We start from the raw sequence: 19,617 nt of genomic DNA on the forward strand, positions 1-19,617 counted from the left end.
TCTCTGGCCATCATTTACAGAACCAGTTTTACTTTCTATCATGCTGCCTTCCTATCTCAACTCCTTGCTACTCAATGTCTTTTCCAGACTTTCCCACTATCACCATCACTCATCAATCTTTTCTTCTTTGAGGTTCACTTTAAATCTATCACTGTGTGTGTGTGTGTGTGTGTGTGTGTGTGTGTGTGTCTGTGTCTGTGTCTCCTTCTTGTTATCAATGGATTCAGTACCTGATTCTCAATCTCCCTCTCCAACATTTGATTTCAACATAGATGCAAATAATTCTCTTGATCTAACCCTCTTCTGTCTTTTTCAGATTATCCCTTCTTAAATTCCACCTTCTGCCAGAGGACTTTCCCAGGTTATAATTGCTTATAATTTTCTCTTCAATACTTATTATGGGCCAGAACTCTGAACTTGAAACAAGGATTCTTACAAGGTGTTAAGTCAGTGGAATTGATGAGACAATGGTTATCTAGTTTAGAATGGTGCTTAATAGTTCTCTATTAGTTCAGTATATGTACTTAGTACTTAATATAGTTCCACAATAGTCACACCTATGATAATTGAGTATATAAGCCAGCAAGGACTGGACAAGATTCATTCCACCTTCAGTCAGGCCCTGGTGGCTCTCCTGGGGGACTGAGAGACAAATTCATTCTCCATCTTTACCAGCCTCATGATAGCTGGCCTGAGACCAAGGCTGATCTGAAAGGCTCTCCAGAAAACCAACCAAGAACATACAAATACCACCTTCCAAATTTCTATTTCTTGTAGGTTCTTTATTTATGTTTATATGTTCTTTTCCCCTTTATAATACATGTGAAGTGCCACTACTGGGTAAGTACCTCAAAGAGGTCATAAAAGAGGAAAGGATCCACGTGTGCAAAAATGTTTGTAGCCACTCCTTTTGTAGTGGCAAGGAACTGGAAAGTGGGTGAATGTCCATCAATTCAGCATATGAATGTAATAGAATATTATTGTTCTATAAGAAATGAACAGGCTGATTTCAAAAAAGACTGGAAAGAGTTACGTGAACTGATGTTAAGTAAAGTGAGCAGAACCAGGAGAACACTGTACATAGTAACAGGAAGATTATGTGATGATCAACTATGATAGACTTAGATCTTTTCAATAATGCAATGATCCAAGACAATTTCAGTAGATTTAAGATGAAAAGTGCCATCTGCATCCAGGGAGAGAACTATGGAGACTGAACGTGAATTGAAGCATGGTATTTTTATCCTTTTTTGTTTGTTTGTTTGTTTCCTTTTTCTTTCTCATGTTTTCATGTTTTTCCCTTTTGTTTTGATTTTTCTTATATGACATGACAAATATGGAAATGTGTTTAAAAGTACTGTACATGTATAACCTATATCAGATTGCTTGCTATCTTGGAGAGGAGGAGGTAAGGAAGGGAGGGAAAAACATTTGTAACACCCTACCTTACAAAATGAATGTTGAAAACTATCTTTACACATACTTTAAAAGTATAAAATACTATTCTGCTTGAGACAAGAGTCAACACGGTGCAATAAGTGACATAGAATGACTAGTAAATGCTTATCATTGCTGTTCTTTCTTCTGGTCTTCAGTTTCTCCCTATCTCTAGATTTCTCTCTTGCTGCCCACTTCCCTATCTTTAAACAAATAAAAATATCACTAGATCTGATCATCTCTGTTAGCTATAATCTTTTCTCTATTTCTTTCTCATACTTTGAAAAGGGTTTCTACACTTGTAGCCTCCATTTCTTTGCACCCCACTCCTTATATTTCTGTAGCTTAGCTCTCTACCTCAAAACTCAACTGAAACTGCTCTCTCCAAAGTTACCAAAGACAAATTAATGGCTTTGTCTCACTCCTCATCCTTTTTTACCTCTGCAATATTTGATACCTTGGACCACCATCTTCTCCTGGACATTCTATGCTTTAATGTGTTCATGATTGTACTTTTTCTTGGTTCTCTCCTACATTTCTGCTTGCTCCCTCTCAGTATTTTCTTTCAATTCATCATCCACATCACAGTTTTAAAAGTGATTATATGCCAAGAATCTGAACTGGATCCTCCTTTCTTTTTCCTCTATACTCTTTCACTTGTTTACTATCAATTGATATAAAATTAATTATCATCTTTATGAAGATGATTTCCACATATATTTATCTACTCTTAATCTCTTCTGAGCTCCACATTCCTTTTTTTTTAATTTTTTATTTAATAATTACTTTATATTGACACTCGTTTCTGTTCCAATTTTTTTTCCCCTCCCTCCCTCCACCCCCTCCCCTAGATGGCAAGCAGTCCTTTATATGTTGGATATGTTGCAGTATATCCTAGATACAATATATGTTTGCAGAACCGAACAGTTCTCTTGTTGCATAGGGAGAATTGGATTCAGAAGGTATAAATGACCCGGGAAGAAAAACAAAAATGCAGATAGTTCACATTCGTTTCCCAGTGTTCTTTCTTTGGGTGTAGCTGCTTTTGTCCGTCATTTATCAATTGAAACTCAGGTCTCTTTGTCAAAGAAATCCACTTCCATCAAAATATGTCCTCATACAATATCGTTGTCGAAGTGTATAATGATCTCCTGGTTCTGCTCATTTCACTTAGCATCAGTTCATGTAAGTCTCGCCAGTCCTCTCTGTATTCATCCTGCTGGTCATTTCTTACAGAACAATAATATTCCATAACATTCATATACCACAATTTACCCAGCCATTCTCCAATTGATGGGCATCCATTCATTTTCCAGTTTCTGGCCACTACAAACAGGGCTGCTACAAACATTTTGGCACATACAGGTCCCTTTCCCTTCTTTAGTATTTCTTTGGGATATAAGCCCAATAGAAACACTGCTGGATCAAAGGGTATGCACAATTTGATAATTTTTTGGGCATAATTCCAGATTGCTCTCCAGAAAGGTTGGATTCGTTCACAGCTCCACCAACAATGCATTAGTGTCCCAGTTTTCCCGCATCCCCTCCAACATTCATCATTATTTTTTTCCTGTCATCTTAGCCAATCTGACAGGTGTGTAGTGGTATCTCAGAGTTGTCTTAATTTGAATTTCTCTGATCAATAATGATTTGGAACACTCTTTCATATGAGTGGTAATAGTTTCAATTTCATCCTCTGAAAATTGTCTGTTCATATCCTTTGACCATTTATCAATTAGAGAATGAGCTCCACATTCCTATCACTAAGTGCATATTTCTTATTCTATGCTGTCTGTAGGTATCTCAAATTCAACACATCCAAAGTGAAAATGATTATCTTTCCTCCAGATGGCACCCAGAACTCTTTGAGACTTCCCTGTTACTGTCAAGGACATGAAAATCTTGCATTGCTTGTTCCTTCTCACTCACCCCACCTACCCAGTCAGTTGTCCATCCCTTTCATTTGTCTTTCCACACCTTTCACAGAATCCTCTCTCCATTCATGTAACTCACAATTTGGTTCAATCCCTCATCACCTTTCCTATTTCCCCAATCAACATCTTACTGATGCCTTGACCTATATGATCGCCTTGGCTTTGTTTTTGCCAACATATGCAAACTGCTGTCTTTCCCTTCAAATGGAAGCTCCTTGGGAGCAAAGACTATGTCCTTTTAATCTTTGTTTCCCCCATGCTTAGTACAATGCTAGCACAGAGAAGACACTCAATAACTATTGTCTTTTTCCAAAAGCAAGCATCTGGTTTTTAAAAGTTCATATAGATGAAGTGATTATTCCATCATACTAATCTATTAATTCATTACTTTAATGAAAACTAACAATAATACCTTTAAAACTGAAAAAAAAAGAATTGTATGCACACAAATTCAGGCTACTCTAAAATTTAAATATATTTTGTATTAATAATGTTGATATGATCTAGTCAAGCATTTCTTTACTGAACAACAGTTTTTATCAGGTCACCTTGGAATTCAAAGATGGTATTCTTTGCTTCAAATTATTCTTTGAATAGCCTGATTTAAAGCTTTAAGTGCCTCTTACAAATACTGTAGCTTATTGTTGCATTCAATTTTCAAAGCCCCCAAAAGAAGCAAGTAGCTTATTATCTTCATTCTGCAAAAATTTTGGTAGAAAATAAAGCTATCCACCTAGAGAAAAGAGAAAAAGTACTAAAAGACCAAAATGCTGGTTAATTTAGAAAGGGAAATGAATTAACAATTATCATAGTATATTGATTGTTAAGAAGGTGAGTGACAAAAAGCATGAAAATTGTGTGTGTGTGTGTGTGTGTGTGTGTGTGTGGTGTGTATTATATACTCATCATATACTTGCTTCCTTTGAGTTTCCTTTTTTCCCCTCTAATCCTCATGTTTGGCCTGGAGCTTCAATTGAAGTAGGCAATTCACCATAAATGATAACTGACTGGAGAAACTAGTGCAAGTAAAAAATTCTTATTATAATAGTGGTTACCATTTATATTGCACTTTGAGACATACAAAGTGTTTCACAAATATCTCATTAGATCTTTACAACAACTCTTGGAAATAGAGGCAGTTATTATACCCATTTTACAGATAAGGAAACTGAGACAAATAGCAGTGAGGTAAATAATTTTCTTTCTGTTCAATTTTTCCCTTCTGTTCAACTTCCAACAAAAAATTCATATTATTCTCCCCATCTTCCCTGCTTCTCTTAAGCCCAGGTAGTTTAAAAAAAATGAAAGGAAAATGTTTTCCCAAACTTCATTTGCAGCTGCCATAACCATATCCATATATTCTAAGAATTCTCTAAGCAGAGAAATCATTTCCTAACACCACTGATCTCAGGCCATTGAAAACATTTCTAAGCCTCTTTATCAGCCTTTCCTCTACTATTTCCCTCTCCTCCACCACTTTGAAAGAAGATGCATTTCTGACTCATTTAACCCTGTCTGAGGTTGAATCCATCCCTAAACTCTCTTATATGTTACACCATGCAATTTAAAAGGCAACCAAGAACAAAACAAATCGAGCACAGGGATGTCAAGAATAAACCACAGCTCAGTGCCTCAGGAAAAAGGCAGCTTCTGTTTGCTGTATCTAGAAAAGCTGCTTAAGTTTCACCATGCAGGAGAATACAAAGGAGTCAGGCAGATCTTTAAGGAATAACATGTGGGAAACATAGTAGTTTGTTTTTCAAAAGCCAGTTTTCATTTCAATATTTTTTTTATTTTTAATTATTTAAAAGAACTCATATAAGCTCACAAATGGAGAGTACATGATAGTCTGAAAAACACTCTATATTCATTACCTTCAGTTAGTCTCACAATTCTCCCATGGGATAGCTTCTTATTTTAATCTTCATTTTAAGAATGAGAAATCAAAGGTTGCTTTAATCAAAGACTTAAAGAATAAGTGATTGGTACAAGGTCAAGAAGCTAGTAAATGATTGAGCTGAGATTCAAACCCAATTCTTCTTGATTGAAAATCCAGTACTCTCCATTGTACTACACTATCTTTCACCACTTACTAAAAATAGATTGTATGAGCACCAGCAACTATGCCCTTAGCATGCTGAGCTATTCATCTCTCACTTGGTGCGAGACTATGCTTTTTCATCTCAACCATCATTCTCCTTGCCACTGTGGTTACTTCATCAACTAAATCAAACCCTCAACTGTCAGGTCTGGAAAGCACTAATTCACCTACCTATGGTCTACAAACATGTAACCCATATGTTTTTATTCTAGTCATATTCTTCCCTACCTCTATGTGCATATCCTCCTCTTACCTCTTACCCTAGGAAATGGGACCAAATCAATATTATCACTACTTGTAAAAATGATTTGTCAATAAATTGTGCTATTATTCTATTCTCCATCCCTATGACTTCCAAAGCTATCTTTTAGAATATAAGCTTCTTGAAGGGAAATATTATTTCACTTTAAAACCATAATTTCAGTGTTCAACAGTTCAGAAATATAATAACTGCTTAATAAATGGGGTTTTTGGTCCAAAAAATGGGAAGGAAGGAAAGAAGGAAGGAAAAGAGGGAGGGAGAAAGAGAGAGGGAGAGAGGGAGGGAGGGAGAGTTTAATGGCAACCTTTTCTAGCAAATATTAGTTCTATGAAAAATATAAAAATTTCTTCCTCTTCCTCTTGTCATAAGCTTCTGACTTGAAAAATACCATAAATTTTTTGACATTTGTTTATTCAGTGCCTCCATTCTTTCTACCAGTCTTCAAGATACTCCATTGTCAGGCCTGTTCCTTCTGGACACCAAATAGACTATGCTGGACTGAAAGTAATTTTTTTGTCTATTATGAAGACTCATTTGGCCTCTTACTCTCTCCATGTCACCTAATTTTTACTCTGAAGTATACTCTTTTTTTCATCCTTTTCCTCTTCTAATCTCAAGTTATACCATCTCCAAAATTAGCAAGCACACTATCTATCCTTTCATCTAAATCACTGATTTAAAAAATGTTTAACAGCATAGGATCAAGGGCAAATCCAAGCTCCAGACTAACCTCCTATCACTACAATAATCATGTTCAGACCACTTAAGTTAACTCTTCTGAGGACAAGAGGAATAACAAATAAAGAACTGAACTGCTTCTTCAAGTGTCTGAGATTAGATAATATAGACAGAGAAAAGAAAGAACTATTGATCTCTATAATACTCCCATTTTGGCTACTTAGAAGAAAAAAAAATGGGGTTGGAAAGCTAAAATCAAAGTGACTAACAGACATTAAAACTAAAGAGAAGGAGAAGGTGGTAGAAGAACACAATTGGCCTCCAGTGATTTCAGATCCGCTGGTCCAGATCAACTAAATCTCTGAGCTCTGAAAGAATTTGTAGATGTGATTGTAGAGCTGCTATAGAAATTTAACAGAACAGAAATTTAAAACAGAAATTATGTGCAAAGTTTTTCCCAATTAAAAAAAAAAGTACAGTAAGCTTGATTTCCATTCCTGACAAATTTTAGAGTATATTTTTAAAAAAATGGTTTGTAGACATTTATAAAGGGAATCAAGAATCACTGCGAGACAAATAAATTCATCAAGCAAACATCCTTTTTGGTCAGACTTGTTAGACCAAGTGTATGAGAATGTCATAAAGAGAATAAAGAGAATTTATTTAGGAAGGCATTAAGGTACCATGGCAAAACCAACTGGATTTGAGTTCCAGCAACAACACTATTGGCTATTTGATTTCAGGGAAATTACTTAACTTCGTTGAGATATGATTTGCTTTTCTGTGAAATGGAGGTATTAATATTGTACATAGCTTTGTTACAGATTTATCATAAGAAATGTAAAGCAAAAGTGAGAGCTATTATTTTTTTACTCCTGATTATTTAAAAACTGCTAATTATGGTTGATAATAGTTTTACATTTATATAACTCTTTAATGTTTCTTACATCTGTTTTATTTTATGTGAACTACATTATAAAAGGTTATAATCCCCATTTTATAGCAAAAAAGTGCATTTCAGTTAAACTGACTTGTTTATTATAGTCACATGCCTAGTGTCAGAACTAGGTTTTGAACCTAGATTTAGAAATATAAATGATTTATCTGTATCAGGATGAGGAAAGTCATAAGGTTTTTTTTTAATTATTTAAATACTAAAAGGACTATTACTATCTACTTCTATAGCCTTAAAATATGCCCAAAAGTTGCCTTGGTAATTTTGCCATCTACCATATAAATTCTTAATATTTTTAAAAGTAAACTCATATTTTTGAATACCCAGGATTCAAAGTAAAATTCCATCTCTTATTACTTTTGTTTCCCTCTGTGTATGTATATATGTGTATGTGTGTGTGCACGTGTGTGTGTGTATGTGTATGATATATATATATAGATATATATATATTTATGCATATGTTGTATACTATGGTGTTTTCTGCATTGTTTTAGCTTAAATGTGTTCTAAACAGACTTCTGTAGGCCACTTTGAAATAACAATACACAAAGGTAACATTATTCCTACAAGAAAACCTTTTCCTAGTTGAGAACAGCTGACTTACAAATAAACTTTGGGATCCATCTATCTGTAAATTGATGACTGCTTGATTTGAATTAATTAACTAGTTTAGTTAGTATCCTCACAGCCAGCCTCCTCCCAAACATTCAGTTTTCCTCCTTGCTGTTTAAACACCACATTTACCACACATACACACACACACACACACACACACACACACACACACACACGCACACGTATGCCCACGCATAAGAGCAGTGTTCTTTTGCATCCGATGTCTTTAATGTTCTTTGGCCTTGAGTGGAGGTTACAATATCTAGAGAAGAAAAGAGGTTGATTGGAATCATTTTTATTACATGAACAAGTCAAAAAGATCAGTAATGCAAAGTTTATGTTCATCCTAACTACAACTAACAAAAAACTATAATCCAAAGCAGTCATTTTATCAGTTTATCGACAAAGTAAGAAAAGAATTCTGGTAACATTTTAAGTTGCCTGAAATAAGATGAAAAATCTTTCAACCATTTGTTATGTTTTTATATATACACAGTTTTATAATATATGTTTTTTTTTTTTAATGGCCCAGTAAAATTTGGAAGTCTATTGACAAAGGGGTAGGAGTGGAGATAGTTGCCGTTCAAGAATTTATAAAAGGAGCAATTGAAGAGAAAGCATTCATTTTTTAAATTTTTTCTTACGTGTGTGACTTTGGACAAGCTTTCTGAAAAGAAGGGGTCAGAGTTTTATCCTAGGATTATACCTGTAGTTTGTGAAGTATTGCCAGTGAGCCCAGACTTTAAACACATACAATACTTACAAAAGAAAAAATCATAATCACTTTAGATATAGAAAGAAATTCCCTTAAAGAATCTCTCCTCTATTATCTGACCATGAATTCTCTGTATGCAATCTGTGATTCTCTGGCAATGCTTAATTTTCAGGTATTTGCATTTACCATTATTTAGTGATAAGGTATATTTCAACATGTTAATCCTGAGAATCTTTAGGTGCCCTTATCTTAATATGAAAGTCAGGAGAGAGAACAACCAGGGTGAAATCACTTTTTCAGGACACATGTAAAGCTTTTCAGAATTATATAATTTAAAATTTGAGATACCCCTCCAAAAATTCCAGAAGATATCACTTCATTCTTTGTTAATTATAAATGGAATAATTCTCCATTCATGGGCTTCTTCTATAAAAAAAAAGGTATTTTTTTTTAATTCGGTAGAAACAATATTGTTGGAGTCACTCAGAGGAACAGATACAAAAATTTTAGTATATCCTTTAATTCCTAACAGCATCCTATTCTTGTTACTTTAAACAAGCAACTAGACCGTTGTTCTTCCACTGGAAAATAGAGCTCCAAATTCATATCCCAGAATTTTATAAATCCAGTGACACAGAATGACAATTGAATCCAAAGTTAATAATACTTCATATAGGGATTCTTTAGCTCAAAGGAAAAAAATTTCATTATAATCTTTTTCAATCTTTAAGTGAATTTGCAATTTTTACTCTGCCAACTTCTAGTATATTATGAGAAAGTCCAAGGACAACCTCACAGGTTCAATCTTTACTACCCTCCAGGTCTCTTATCTAAAGAAAAGAAAACAACCTTCACCATATATATATATATATTCACTCCCTTCCCTCCCTCCCTCCCTCTTCCTTCCTCCATTCATCCCCTTCCCTCTGTTCCCCTCCATCTCCCTCTCTCTTTCCTTCTCCCTCTCCCTCTCCCTCTCTCTCTTTCTCAACATAAATGATAAAATATACCAAGCATGTTAGCGGTACACTGAAGAATTCCTGAGACATCTTCAATTTCCTCTTTACTGGAATGGTCTGCATAGGAGCATCTGTTAGAGAGATTGTAGAAATTCTTTTCTGCATCCCTGTAACTAAAATGGAAAAAAAATGAGCATATGGAAATTTTAAAGCATCTCTGAAAGTGCATTCACAAGAACATACAGACCCTTGTACTCCTTGCTTTTAGCCCAATAGCATTCCTAAATAGCTGACGCTTTAAGGCATAGTTTCTGACAAAACCCACCATTAGCATCAGCATGAACAGCATGGGAATGAAATTGGAGACATTCCTTAATAAGGAACAGTATAAGGGGGGGAAAGAAAAGAAAACCAAAATTTAGCAGTTAGCAAATGCATCACTATTTGTGTGCGTCATCCCTGCTGGCAATGTGCTTTTCTAGTGAAGTTGCCTGATACATACAAAGCAGGGGGTGGTGAGTCCAGCATCTGTGAGGTAAAACCAGTCTCACTGGGCAAATAGACACACTTCATTGTTGGACAGAGACATCATTGTTGGATAGAGACATCTTATCTCATTTGACAACCATCTTGTGTGGTTTATATTCTCTCTCTCTCTCTCTCTCTCTCTCTCTCTCTCTCTCTCTCTCTCTTTTTTCTCTGTCACATCTATGTATGTACTTCAAAGTTTAGTGATTTTATCATTATAGGACATCCTTACAACTTTTTAATATCTTATTAACAGTTGAATTCCCAATTCCAATATCATATTGCCTTCTCTTCAGTCATTGTATCTCATAACTTCTCTGCAAAGAAACTTAAATGGAAACCTTGAACTCCTGGGACACTTGGCTCTCATAGATGAGCCAAGTCTCACTTTGCCAGGAACTAGGCTTCTAGGACAATTTCCATATAATGCTACCATCTCCATCTTTTATCAGCTCTCTTTTATATACATTTTTCCCCCATTACAATGTAAGAACTGAATTTAGTTGCTTGTATTTTATTAACCAAGGTTTAACACAGTATCTGGTATTTTAAGCTATTAATAAATGTTTTATCTATCTATCTTAATTATCTTATCAAAAGTATTTCTCATTCTATAGGCAATACCCTATTGGGGCAATAAATCTTTCCAAACTGAAGTAGATATTCCTAAAACCAATTTATTCCTTACAAGATGATAACCAAAACTGCTCTAAGATGAGACACCTTCTAAGCAAGTAACTCAGGACATTTTAAGAACGTGATCAATTGAACTTTATGGAAAACAGCTTTAATGAATGAACTGATGTTTGCTAGACAGACAAGGTGGTAGATATTTAATAAGAACTTGGAAGCACATAGATTTTGGGGACTTAATATAAATAAGGAAATCAAACAGAAAAGAGTCAATAAATTGTGAAAGAATTAACAATAACTATTATGTGAATACAATCATCCAATTCATTAGTACCAGTTTCATTTCTTACAACTAAGACTCTGCAATCTCTGCCAAAGGTTTTAAAAGCAGACTGAAATGTACAAACATTCCTGAAAGTAGGGTGGAATTAGATTTAAATTATTAGCAAATCTAAGCCATACTACATAGACCCTAGAATGAGGTTCCCAAATCTTCTAGAGGAAAAAAGAAAAGTTGAGTCTGAGTGGGTGTGCTATCCTCCAAAGATGCAGAAATTTGGTCTAAAATTTCATATTTGGTCTAAAATTTTAGCATCATTTTGGTGCTAAAAATCACTGCTTGTTGTTCTCTCCTGGAGAGAGAAAAAATGATGGTCAAACAGTCCCTTTATCACTGCAACTTTCCCACCATTTCCACTTTAAAAAAATCACAATTAATTAATTCCCTTTCTGCTTATATGTTCCTCAGCAACAATTTATTGTTAAGGGTAAAATCAGAGTTCTCCTATCCAAGCTCTAGATCACCTTTAGGGAATGGAGATAGAGGAAAACATGACACTCCTTCTAAAGAGTCCAATCATTTTGCAAACAAAGTTAATACTGTTAACAGAAAATCACCATTTCAATCCATAACCCATCTCTTTTTTGAGACCTGTATTCTGTTCACAAACAATGTGATATATTCCTTTTTCCCACATTTGGAATATTTAGAAAGTAATGAGATCTTGGTCAATAATTGACATTTTGCCTAGGATAGCTAAGCATTCCATCCTATAACATCAATTTGGTAGAACTTGGCCAGATTTGAATTCTAATGAAAACTCATGATGAAAGATTTTAGTGTAATTAGATTTATATGTATGTGTATATACATTTATGTATTTACACACAAAAAATAAACATATATATAGAGACACACATATGTATGTATGTATGTATGTGTGTGTATATATATAATATATATATGTATATATATATATGTAAATTTTTGTTTTAAGAATAATATATGATTATTGTTTGGTAAGAAATGATCAACAGGATGATTTCAGAAAGGCCTGGAGAGACTTACACAAACTGATGCTGAGTGAAACAAGCAGGGCCAGGAGATCATTATATACTTCAACAACAATACTACGTGGTGATCAATTCTGATGGACCTGGCCATCTTCAGCAATGAGATGAACCAAATCAGTTCCAATGGAGTAGTAATGAACTGAACCAGCTACACCCAGCAAAAGAACTCTTGGAGATGACTAAGAACTATTACATTGAATTCCCAATCCCTATATTTTTGCCTGCTTACATTTTTTATTTCCTTCACAGGCTAATAGTACAATATTTCAGAGTCCGATTCTTTTTGTACAGCAAAATAATGGCTTGGTCATGTATACTTATTTTGTATTTAATTTATACTTTAATATATTTAACATGTATTGCTCATTCTGCAATCTAGGGGAGGGGGTGGGGGGAAGGAGGGGAAAAATTGGAACAAAAGGTTTGGCAATTGTCAATGCTGTAAAATTACCCATGCATGTAACTTGTAAATAAAAAGCTATTAAATTTTTTTTAAAAAAATAAAATAAAATAATCAAAAAAAATCAAAAAAAGAATAAAACATTAAAATATCCATAGATAAACAACCTCACTAAAATCATGCTCTGAGGTCTCATCACATGGAAGCAGCATGGAGTAAATTAACTCAGACTTCTTAACCTGGGGTCTATGGATTTGTTTTTTTTTTTTTAATTAAAGCTTTTTATTTTCAAAATATATACATGGATAATTTTTCAAAAATGACCCTTACAAAACCTTATGTTTCAAAGTTTCCCCCTGTGGATTTGTTTTTTAAAGTATGTTGATAACTATATTTCAATGTAATATTTTTCCTTGACAATCATATAGATGTTATTTTATGCATTCAAAGACATTATTCCATGGAATTCATAAGTTTGAACAGATTATCAAAGAGATCCATTGCTTATTATCTGCAATACCTAAAGGTGATCCTTATAATAAGTTGTCGTAGATTTAATATACTAATTGAAATAAACCTAATGTAATCCATCCTTTATAGGAGACAACATTCTGGGAAGATGGCAGAGTAAGTCAGAATATTATAAGCTCTTCAGATTTCCCCCACCAACAAAACAAAATTGCATATCAGGGCATGAAAAACAAATAAGAGTTGGAGCAGAATAGTGGTTCTCCTGAAACAACCTGAGAGAAGAAACACTCTAGGATGGAGAACTGTAGAAAGATCTAAAGTCAGAAGCATCATCCCCCACCCACCACCCCAGGACTAGAGTTAATTACACTAACAAGCTCTTACTAAAAAAAAAATAATAAAAAAATAATAAAAAATTTTTAAAAAATGAACAGACAAAGGAGAAAGAACCCAATGAGAGAGAGAGAGAGAGAGAGAGAGAGAGAGAGAGAGAGAGAGAACTAATGCAAGAAAAACAAGATTATGAAAAGAAATTCAACCAACTTAGAAAATGAGATCCAGAATCTTAGGGAGAAAATGACTCTGAAAATTAGAATTGGGCAAGGGGAAGCCAGTGAAATTATAAAGAATGAAGAAATAATGAAACAAAATATAAAGAATTAAACAATAGCCAAGAATGTGAGATACATTGTAAGAAAAACAATAGATCTGGAGAACAAATCAAGGATTAAAAATAAAACAATAATTAGACCAATTGAAAACTGACTAAAAAAGGAAAAAGAATAAAAGTTCAAATGTGTGAAATTGAAATAATATACACAGTAATAATAAGAACAATGGGCTTAATTTTAAATGGCAATGAGAAAATATTTTCTACTCTAACATCTAATAGGCAGAAATTATTTATTATATTAAAACAATATTGCAAGAGACCAAATATGAACTTATAGTAAACTGCTAAATGTTTGACTGGATGCATGCCATGCCAACAACACAGCTATAGAATATAGCAGTGATTAAAAATTGTTCAAAAGTCAGTCAACTAAAATTTATTAAGCACTTATTATGTGCCAGGTGCTGTGCTAAGCATGGATGATACAAAGAAAGGGAAAAAAATAGCCCCTGATCAGCAGTATCCTACAAACTGATGAAGGCAGACAGCATGCAAATAACAAGCAAGATATAGGCAGGAAAAAATGGGAGGAGGGCAATCATCTTAGAGTATAGGCACTAAGCTTGAGGACTAGCAAAGGCTTCCTATAAAAAATGAGATTTTAGCTGAGATATGAGAGAAGTCAAGAAAACCAGGAGTCAGAGATAAGGAGAGAGAACATTACAGGCATGGGGGCCAGTCAGCAAAAATACTCAGTCAAGAGATAGAGCATCAAAGATAAGGCCACATGCTACTGGATCATAGAGTACATAAAGCATAAGACTAGAAAGGTAACATTATAAAGATTTAGAGGGTTTTATCTTTAATCCTGAAGGGAACATGAAGTCATTGGAATTTATTAATAAGGGTGTTAATAAAGTCAGATCTGCAATGTGGGAATATCAATTTGACACTGACAAGGAACATGTTTGTAACAGGGTGATACTTGAAGTGGAAAACCAACCAACAAATTATTGCAATAGGTGATGAGGCCTTGGAACAGAGTGATTGCAGTTTAAGAAGACAGAAGAGAGAATGTTACAAAAGTAGAAATGACAGTGTTTGGTAACGCTTTGGAGGTGGGGACATGAGTGAGAGTAAAGAGTTAAGAATGACATCTGAGTTACAAGTCTGAAAGAAGTTAGAAAAAGGGGAAACTGCAAGAAGTGAGAGGAGATAATAGGTTCAACTTTCTATATAGCAAGTTTAAGATATTTATAGGTCTGATATGTCTTAAAAGGCAGATGGAGCTGTAAGACTGGAGGATAAGAAAGAGATTAGGGCTAGACAAAAAGATCTGAGAGTCTTTGGCATAGAAATCATCACTGAAACCAAGGGAGTTGATTAGTTCACCAAGTGAAAATAATTTAAGGAGAAAGGGACTGAGGTTCCAACATAGACACTGTTAGTGTAAGTGAAATGGATGAAGAACCAAAAAAAGGAGATATAGAGAAGGAGAGGTGAGATAGATAGGCAAACCATGATAGAATAGTGTCACAAAAATCTAAAATAAAAAAAATATCAAGAAAAAAGTGATTGATACTGTCAATAAGGTTAAAAAAACTAGATAAAAGAATCAGAGGAGTGCTATATATTAAGGAAAGAAATATCTTTGTATAATTTCACTAACATAAGAGGAAACATAGGAGAGAAAATAGTTAAAGATAAAAAGAAAGTACCAAAAACTGAAGGTGACATAGTGGGGGGAAAGTACATGAATCCTTTGATCAAAAGGAAGAATGGAATAAAAAGTTTCTGATGCAGATCATAAGGCTGGCATAGTGATAGAATAAAGTTCTGATAGGCAACTCCAGTTATCCCAACAAATTTATTTGGTGCATAGATCAGGAAATGCCATAGTTTTAGCAGGCAATGGCAAAGTATCTCACAGGAGTAACCTTATGGGAAGCATAGAGAGGTAGGTTTGGATGACATAATTAGATGGATTCAGAAATGACTGAATAACTTTTTCACATTAACTATATCTATATTTCTCCCCAATGCTACATCTATGCAGCTGCTTGAGTGTATGCATTAGGTTTTTACACTCATACATTTTAATTTATTGAATTTATACTATACTTGGCCCATTATTCTAAATTATTAAGATGACTTAATAATGACAAATGTAAAGCCCTATACTTAGATCCAAAAGATCAACTTCAAAAGTACAAGGAGAGAGATGGTTAGATAGTAATAAATATAAAAAGGAAAGAGAAGACTGCTAACTTGAAATGAAGCACAACTATGGTGAGTGGCCAAAAATGCTAACCAGATGATGAACTGCATTAACAGAGTTATAACTCCCAGAAAAGACTGAGGGGAGAGTCTAACATATATACTCTGTGCTGCTCACAACATATCTGATGAAATGTGTTTAATTCTGAGAGCTCCGTTTTGGAAAGAAGATTGATGATATGAAGCAAGATTCCAGAATAGGATGATCAAGATGATAATGGATCTAGAAGTCATTCCCATCACTAGAAGCAGAGATTATATAATCACTTGTCAGGGATGTTGTAGAAAAAATTCCTGTTAAGGTATGGATTGGATTGGATGACCTTTAAGGTCCCTTCCAACTCTGAGATTATATGACTCTTAATGGGACAGAGGAAATAGAGGTGTTATTCTTCATAAAAGACTTCATCTTAACTGCACTTAAACTATTTGAATAGTTGCCATGAAAAAGAGTCACAAACTCTCTTGACTAGCACAGATGACTAAATCATTTGTTACACATCCAGTATGTGTTAGAGAAAAAAAGCTAAAACAAGACTGATTGCAAAGACAGACCTCTATCCAATATAATAATCTGCATCTTTATATTATCCTGACTCTATTTATTCCCAGAGGGAAAAACAAAGACCAACTAATGAATAGCCGTTTATAGAGAACTAAAATTCTGCTACATATAAGGAAATATTTGTTGATGACTTAAGCTATTTTTAAATGGAATCAATTATATTGGGTATAATGTGTTCACTAAGGAAGGTCTACAAGTACAATGTGGATGACCACTTGTCAAAGATATAGTTTAGAAAATTCAAGCTTCAGATGTAATTCTAGTGTCTAGGACAAAAAAGTTATTCTGGTATAAAGGAGAAAATAAATTCTAATATTTTGAGTATCTTCTTATATATGATTCAGTATGGAAATATATCAGTATAATTTTATATAAGGCAGTTCATTTCAGACTTCATGGTAACTTACTTTCTAATCAGTGCTAAAAGGGAGTTAGTCTATGTTTTGTCTAACAAAGTACTCAACTCAGAGTTAGATATCTAATAAATCTTGATTGATTCATTGATGCCTACACTTAACCAATATAGACCTCAAGATCCTACTCTGTCAAATTAGGGATTGTATGAGAAAAAACTCTAAGGTTCTTTATGAACCTCATGATTTTATTAGCCTATGATTTTATGATTCAACAGTAACCAGTCCTGAATTTTTGTGAGAAATCAGTCCATAGATGATATTCTGGGCTGATTGCTAATAATAACTAAAACAATGTGTTCTGGTAACATATTAAGAGAAGTGTGAATCCATTTTACAAAGAGAAATCTAAAACCTAAACACACATTTGACCATAACAGGGAAGCTACAGCCAATGAAACCCAATTACTAGCTACAACTCTTACAAATGTGGACATCTGCTTGAGAAAATACTGAACATGTATATCTAGCTTCTACTGTTGCATTTTTAAGACTCAAAGCAGACTAAGAAATTGAACATGCAGTGAATGATTCCATTTCTGGATTCTGCTTAAAGAGCTCAAAGCTGAAAAGATTTAAAGGTTTGAAGGGTGAGAGAGGCTGAAGAAAGAACAATGGTAATTTAACAAAGTCAATTAATATGATGAATCATATTATCCGTACATCTCTGGCTCTCCTCAGATTCCAGTCCTATAATAACTCTTGTGTTTTGTCTGTCATCGTGTATATTTCCTCTTTTCTGGATTATCTTGTCTGAAACACAGATTCTATGCCACTTCTTTACCAATTCCATATCATGTTGCCTCACTCTAACCATTATTCTCATCTTTCCTATTTCAAACCTGAACACTATTCCTGAGTCTCTAGTCTCTGAGAGACGGACTGTATTCTTGTTTTTATTTGTATCCACAGCATAAGGCATTCTTGTATAATAATTGTAATAATAGAATAATTATATTCTTAGCATAATGCCGGACATATAGTAAATGACTGACAAATGTTCTATCTATTCATATATCTATGTAGCATCTATTTTTTTTTGCCTATTCAACATTCATGTCATTCATCCACTCTCAAAAAAGATTTGTTTTTTAAAAACTCAAGGTTACTAGATGCTAGTCTAAAATTTATACTTACAATTAACATTCTCTATAATCTTTTTAGACTGTGAAAAGATAATCATATTATATGAGCAAATTATGCATACATAATAATACATACAAATAAGTGAACCTGTGTGTATAGAAATATTATTCCCTTTGGAAGCAAATAAAAGTGACAACAAGGATAATGTGAATATATGCTTAATGGTATGCATAATCATTATTTTGTTATAATGTGATTAAATATAAATGGTAAACAGGTCACATAAAATTACTGTAATTAATATTACTTTTTTACAGCCAAACCATATTTTTGGTTCTTTATTAGCTCTCCAGTATCTGTAATTAGCATCAATGCTTCTAGTTTTCTCTGGTACCATGGATTGTTGAATTATAATAGCTTCATAGACTTTTAGAGATGGAGAGGGGTTGAAGACCATTGAATCTAGTCTCTGACTTGGTATAAATCCCACCTATATCATTCTTGACAATCATGTAACTTCTATTACCAATCTAAGTGAAATCACTCAGCAAACTGAACCATCCTCAAAAGTAGTTTGTTTATTTATTTGTTTTTAATTCTAATGTCAAACCAAAATCTGAGTCATTTTCATTCTCCCCCATTCTGGGGTTCTTCCATACAACAGGCTCAGTTCTGCTCTGCAAAGCAGTCCCCCTAAAGGACAATTTTTATGTTGAGTTTCTTTTCTTATCACCCAAGCCAAAATAACCTCCCATTACAACATCTTTTCTCTCGATCACCTTTGTAATTTATTTTCATAATTCATCTACATTTTCTCCATCTGTCCAATGTGTATAGTATATAATTATAGAGTGCTATGTCTTGAATAGGACTATACAAGAGTAGCAGCTTCATGGACTATTCCCAATGTGTAATCCCAAGTGTGTCAGACATTATCATTAGCTTTCAGTTCCTGATGAATCCTCCAAAACATGAAATAAGTCCTGCTCCTTATTTCACATTTCTTCTAGTCTTCTATTTTCCCCAGAGGTACCTTGAATAAAAATATAGCAGGAAGTGTCATAAGGGCATTATTAATATTTTCCCTTTGGGATATAAAAAAATCTCTCCCATGAATGAGAGGAAAGTGTAAGCAGTAATGGTAGACACTTTATTTTCTGCACAAGTTTTTCTGAGAAAGGTAGAAGAGGTATAGGATGAGAGTTTGAGAGGACAGAAGAAACTTCTGCAGATTCTGAAGATTAAAAAAGAGTTTAATGTAATTATAGCTATTTAGAAGCAACTAATAAGTAGCAAGAGACTAAACATTAGAGAGGGAGGAAATAATTAAGGGAGCTATTAACTATAGAAAACAGGGGGATCAAAAGTACTCATAGAAAACATTGGCAAAACATACAATCTCTTTATCAAATGTTGGACTAAAGAATAGAGAATGATTCCAAAGAGGTGTGAGACGAAAAGAAAAAGAAGGAGCTTTAATTTTGGACTAAATAAGGAAGAATAACCTCTAATTGCTCAGTAAATCAGAAGTTAAGATCTTTAAATGAGAGGTTCAGGAATAGTTGCCAGGGGAAGCTTGGGAAAAGAAGAGAAGATTTGGACTACTCACTAAATGGAGAAAG

The 19,617-nt window shown here is 34.0% G+C and overlaps 1 protein-coding gene across 1 annotated transcript in view; it reads right to left on the reverse strand.

Annotated features, from left to right (window-relative positions):
- The window catches only part of GUCY1A2 (guanylate cyclase 1 soluble subunit alpha 2), a 423,060-nt gene that overhangs the window by 353,529 nt on the left and 49,914 nt on the right, over positions 1 to 19,617 (reverse strand). The window contains exon 3 of the mRNA XM_051986919.1: positions 9,708 to 9,829. Within this exon, the coding sequence (XP_051842879.1) occupies positions 9,708 to 9,829 (122 nt within the window). The remainder of the gene's footprint in view (positions 1 to 9,707; positions 9,830 to 19,617) is intronic.

Source organism: Antechinus flavipes, chromosome 3 (genome assembly GCF_016432865.1).
Source record: "Antechinus flavipes isolate AdamAnt ecotype Samford, QLD, Australia chromosome 3, AdamAnt_v2, whole genome shotgun sequence".
Classification (NCBI taxonomy): Eukaryota; Metazoa; Chordata; class Mammalia; order Dasyuromorphia; family Dasyuridae; genus Antechinus; species Antechinus flavipes.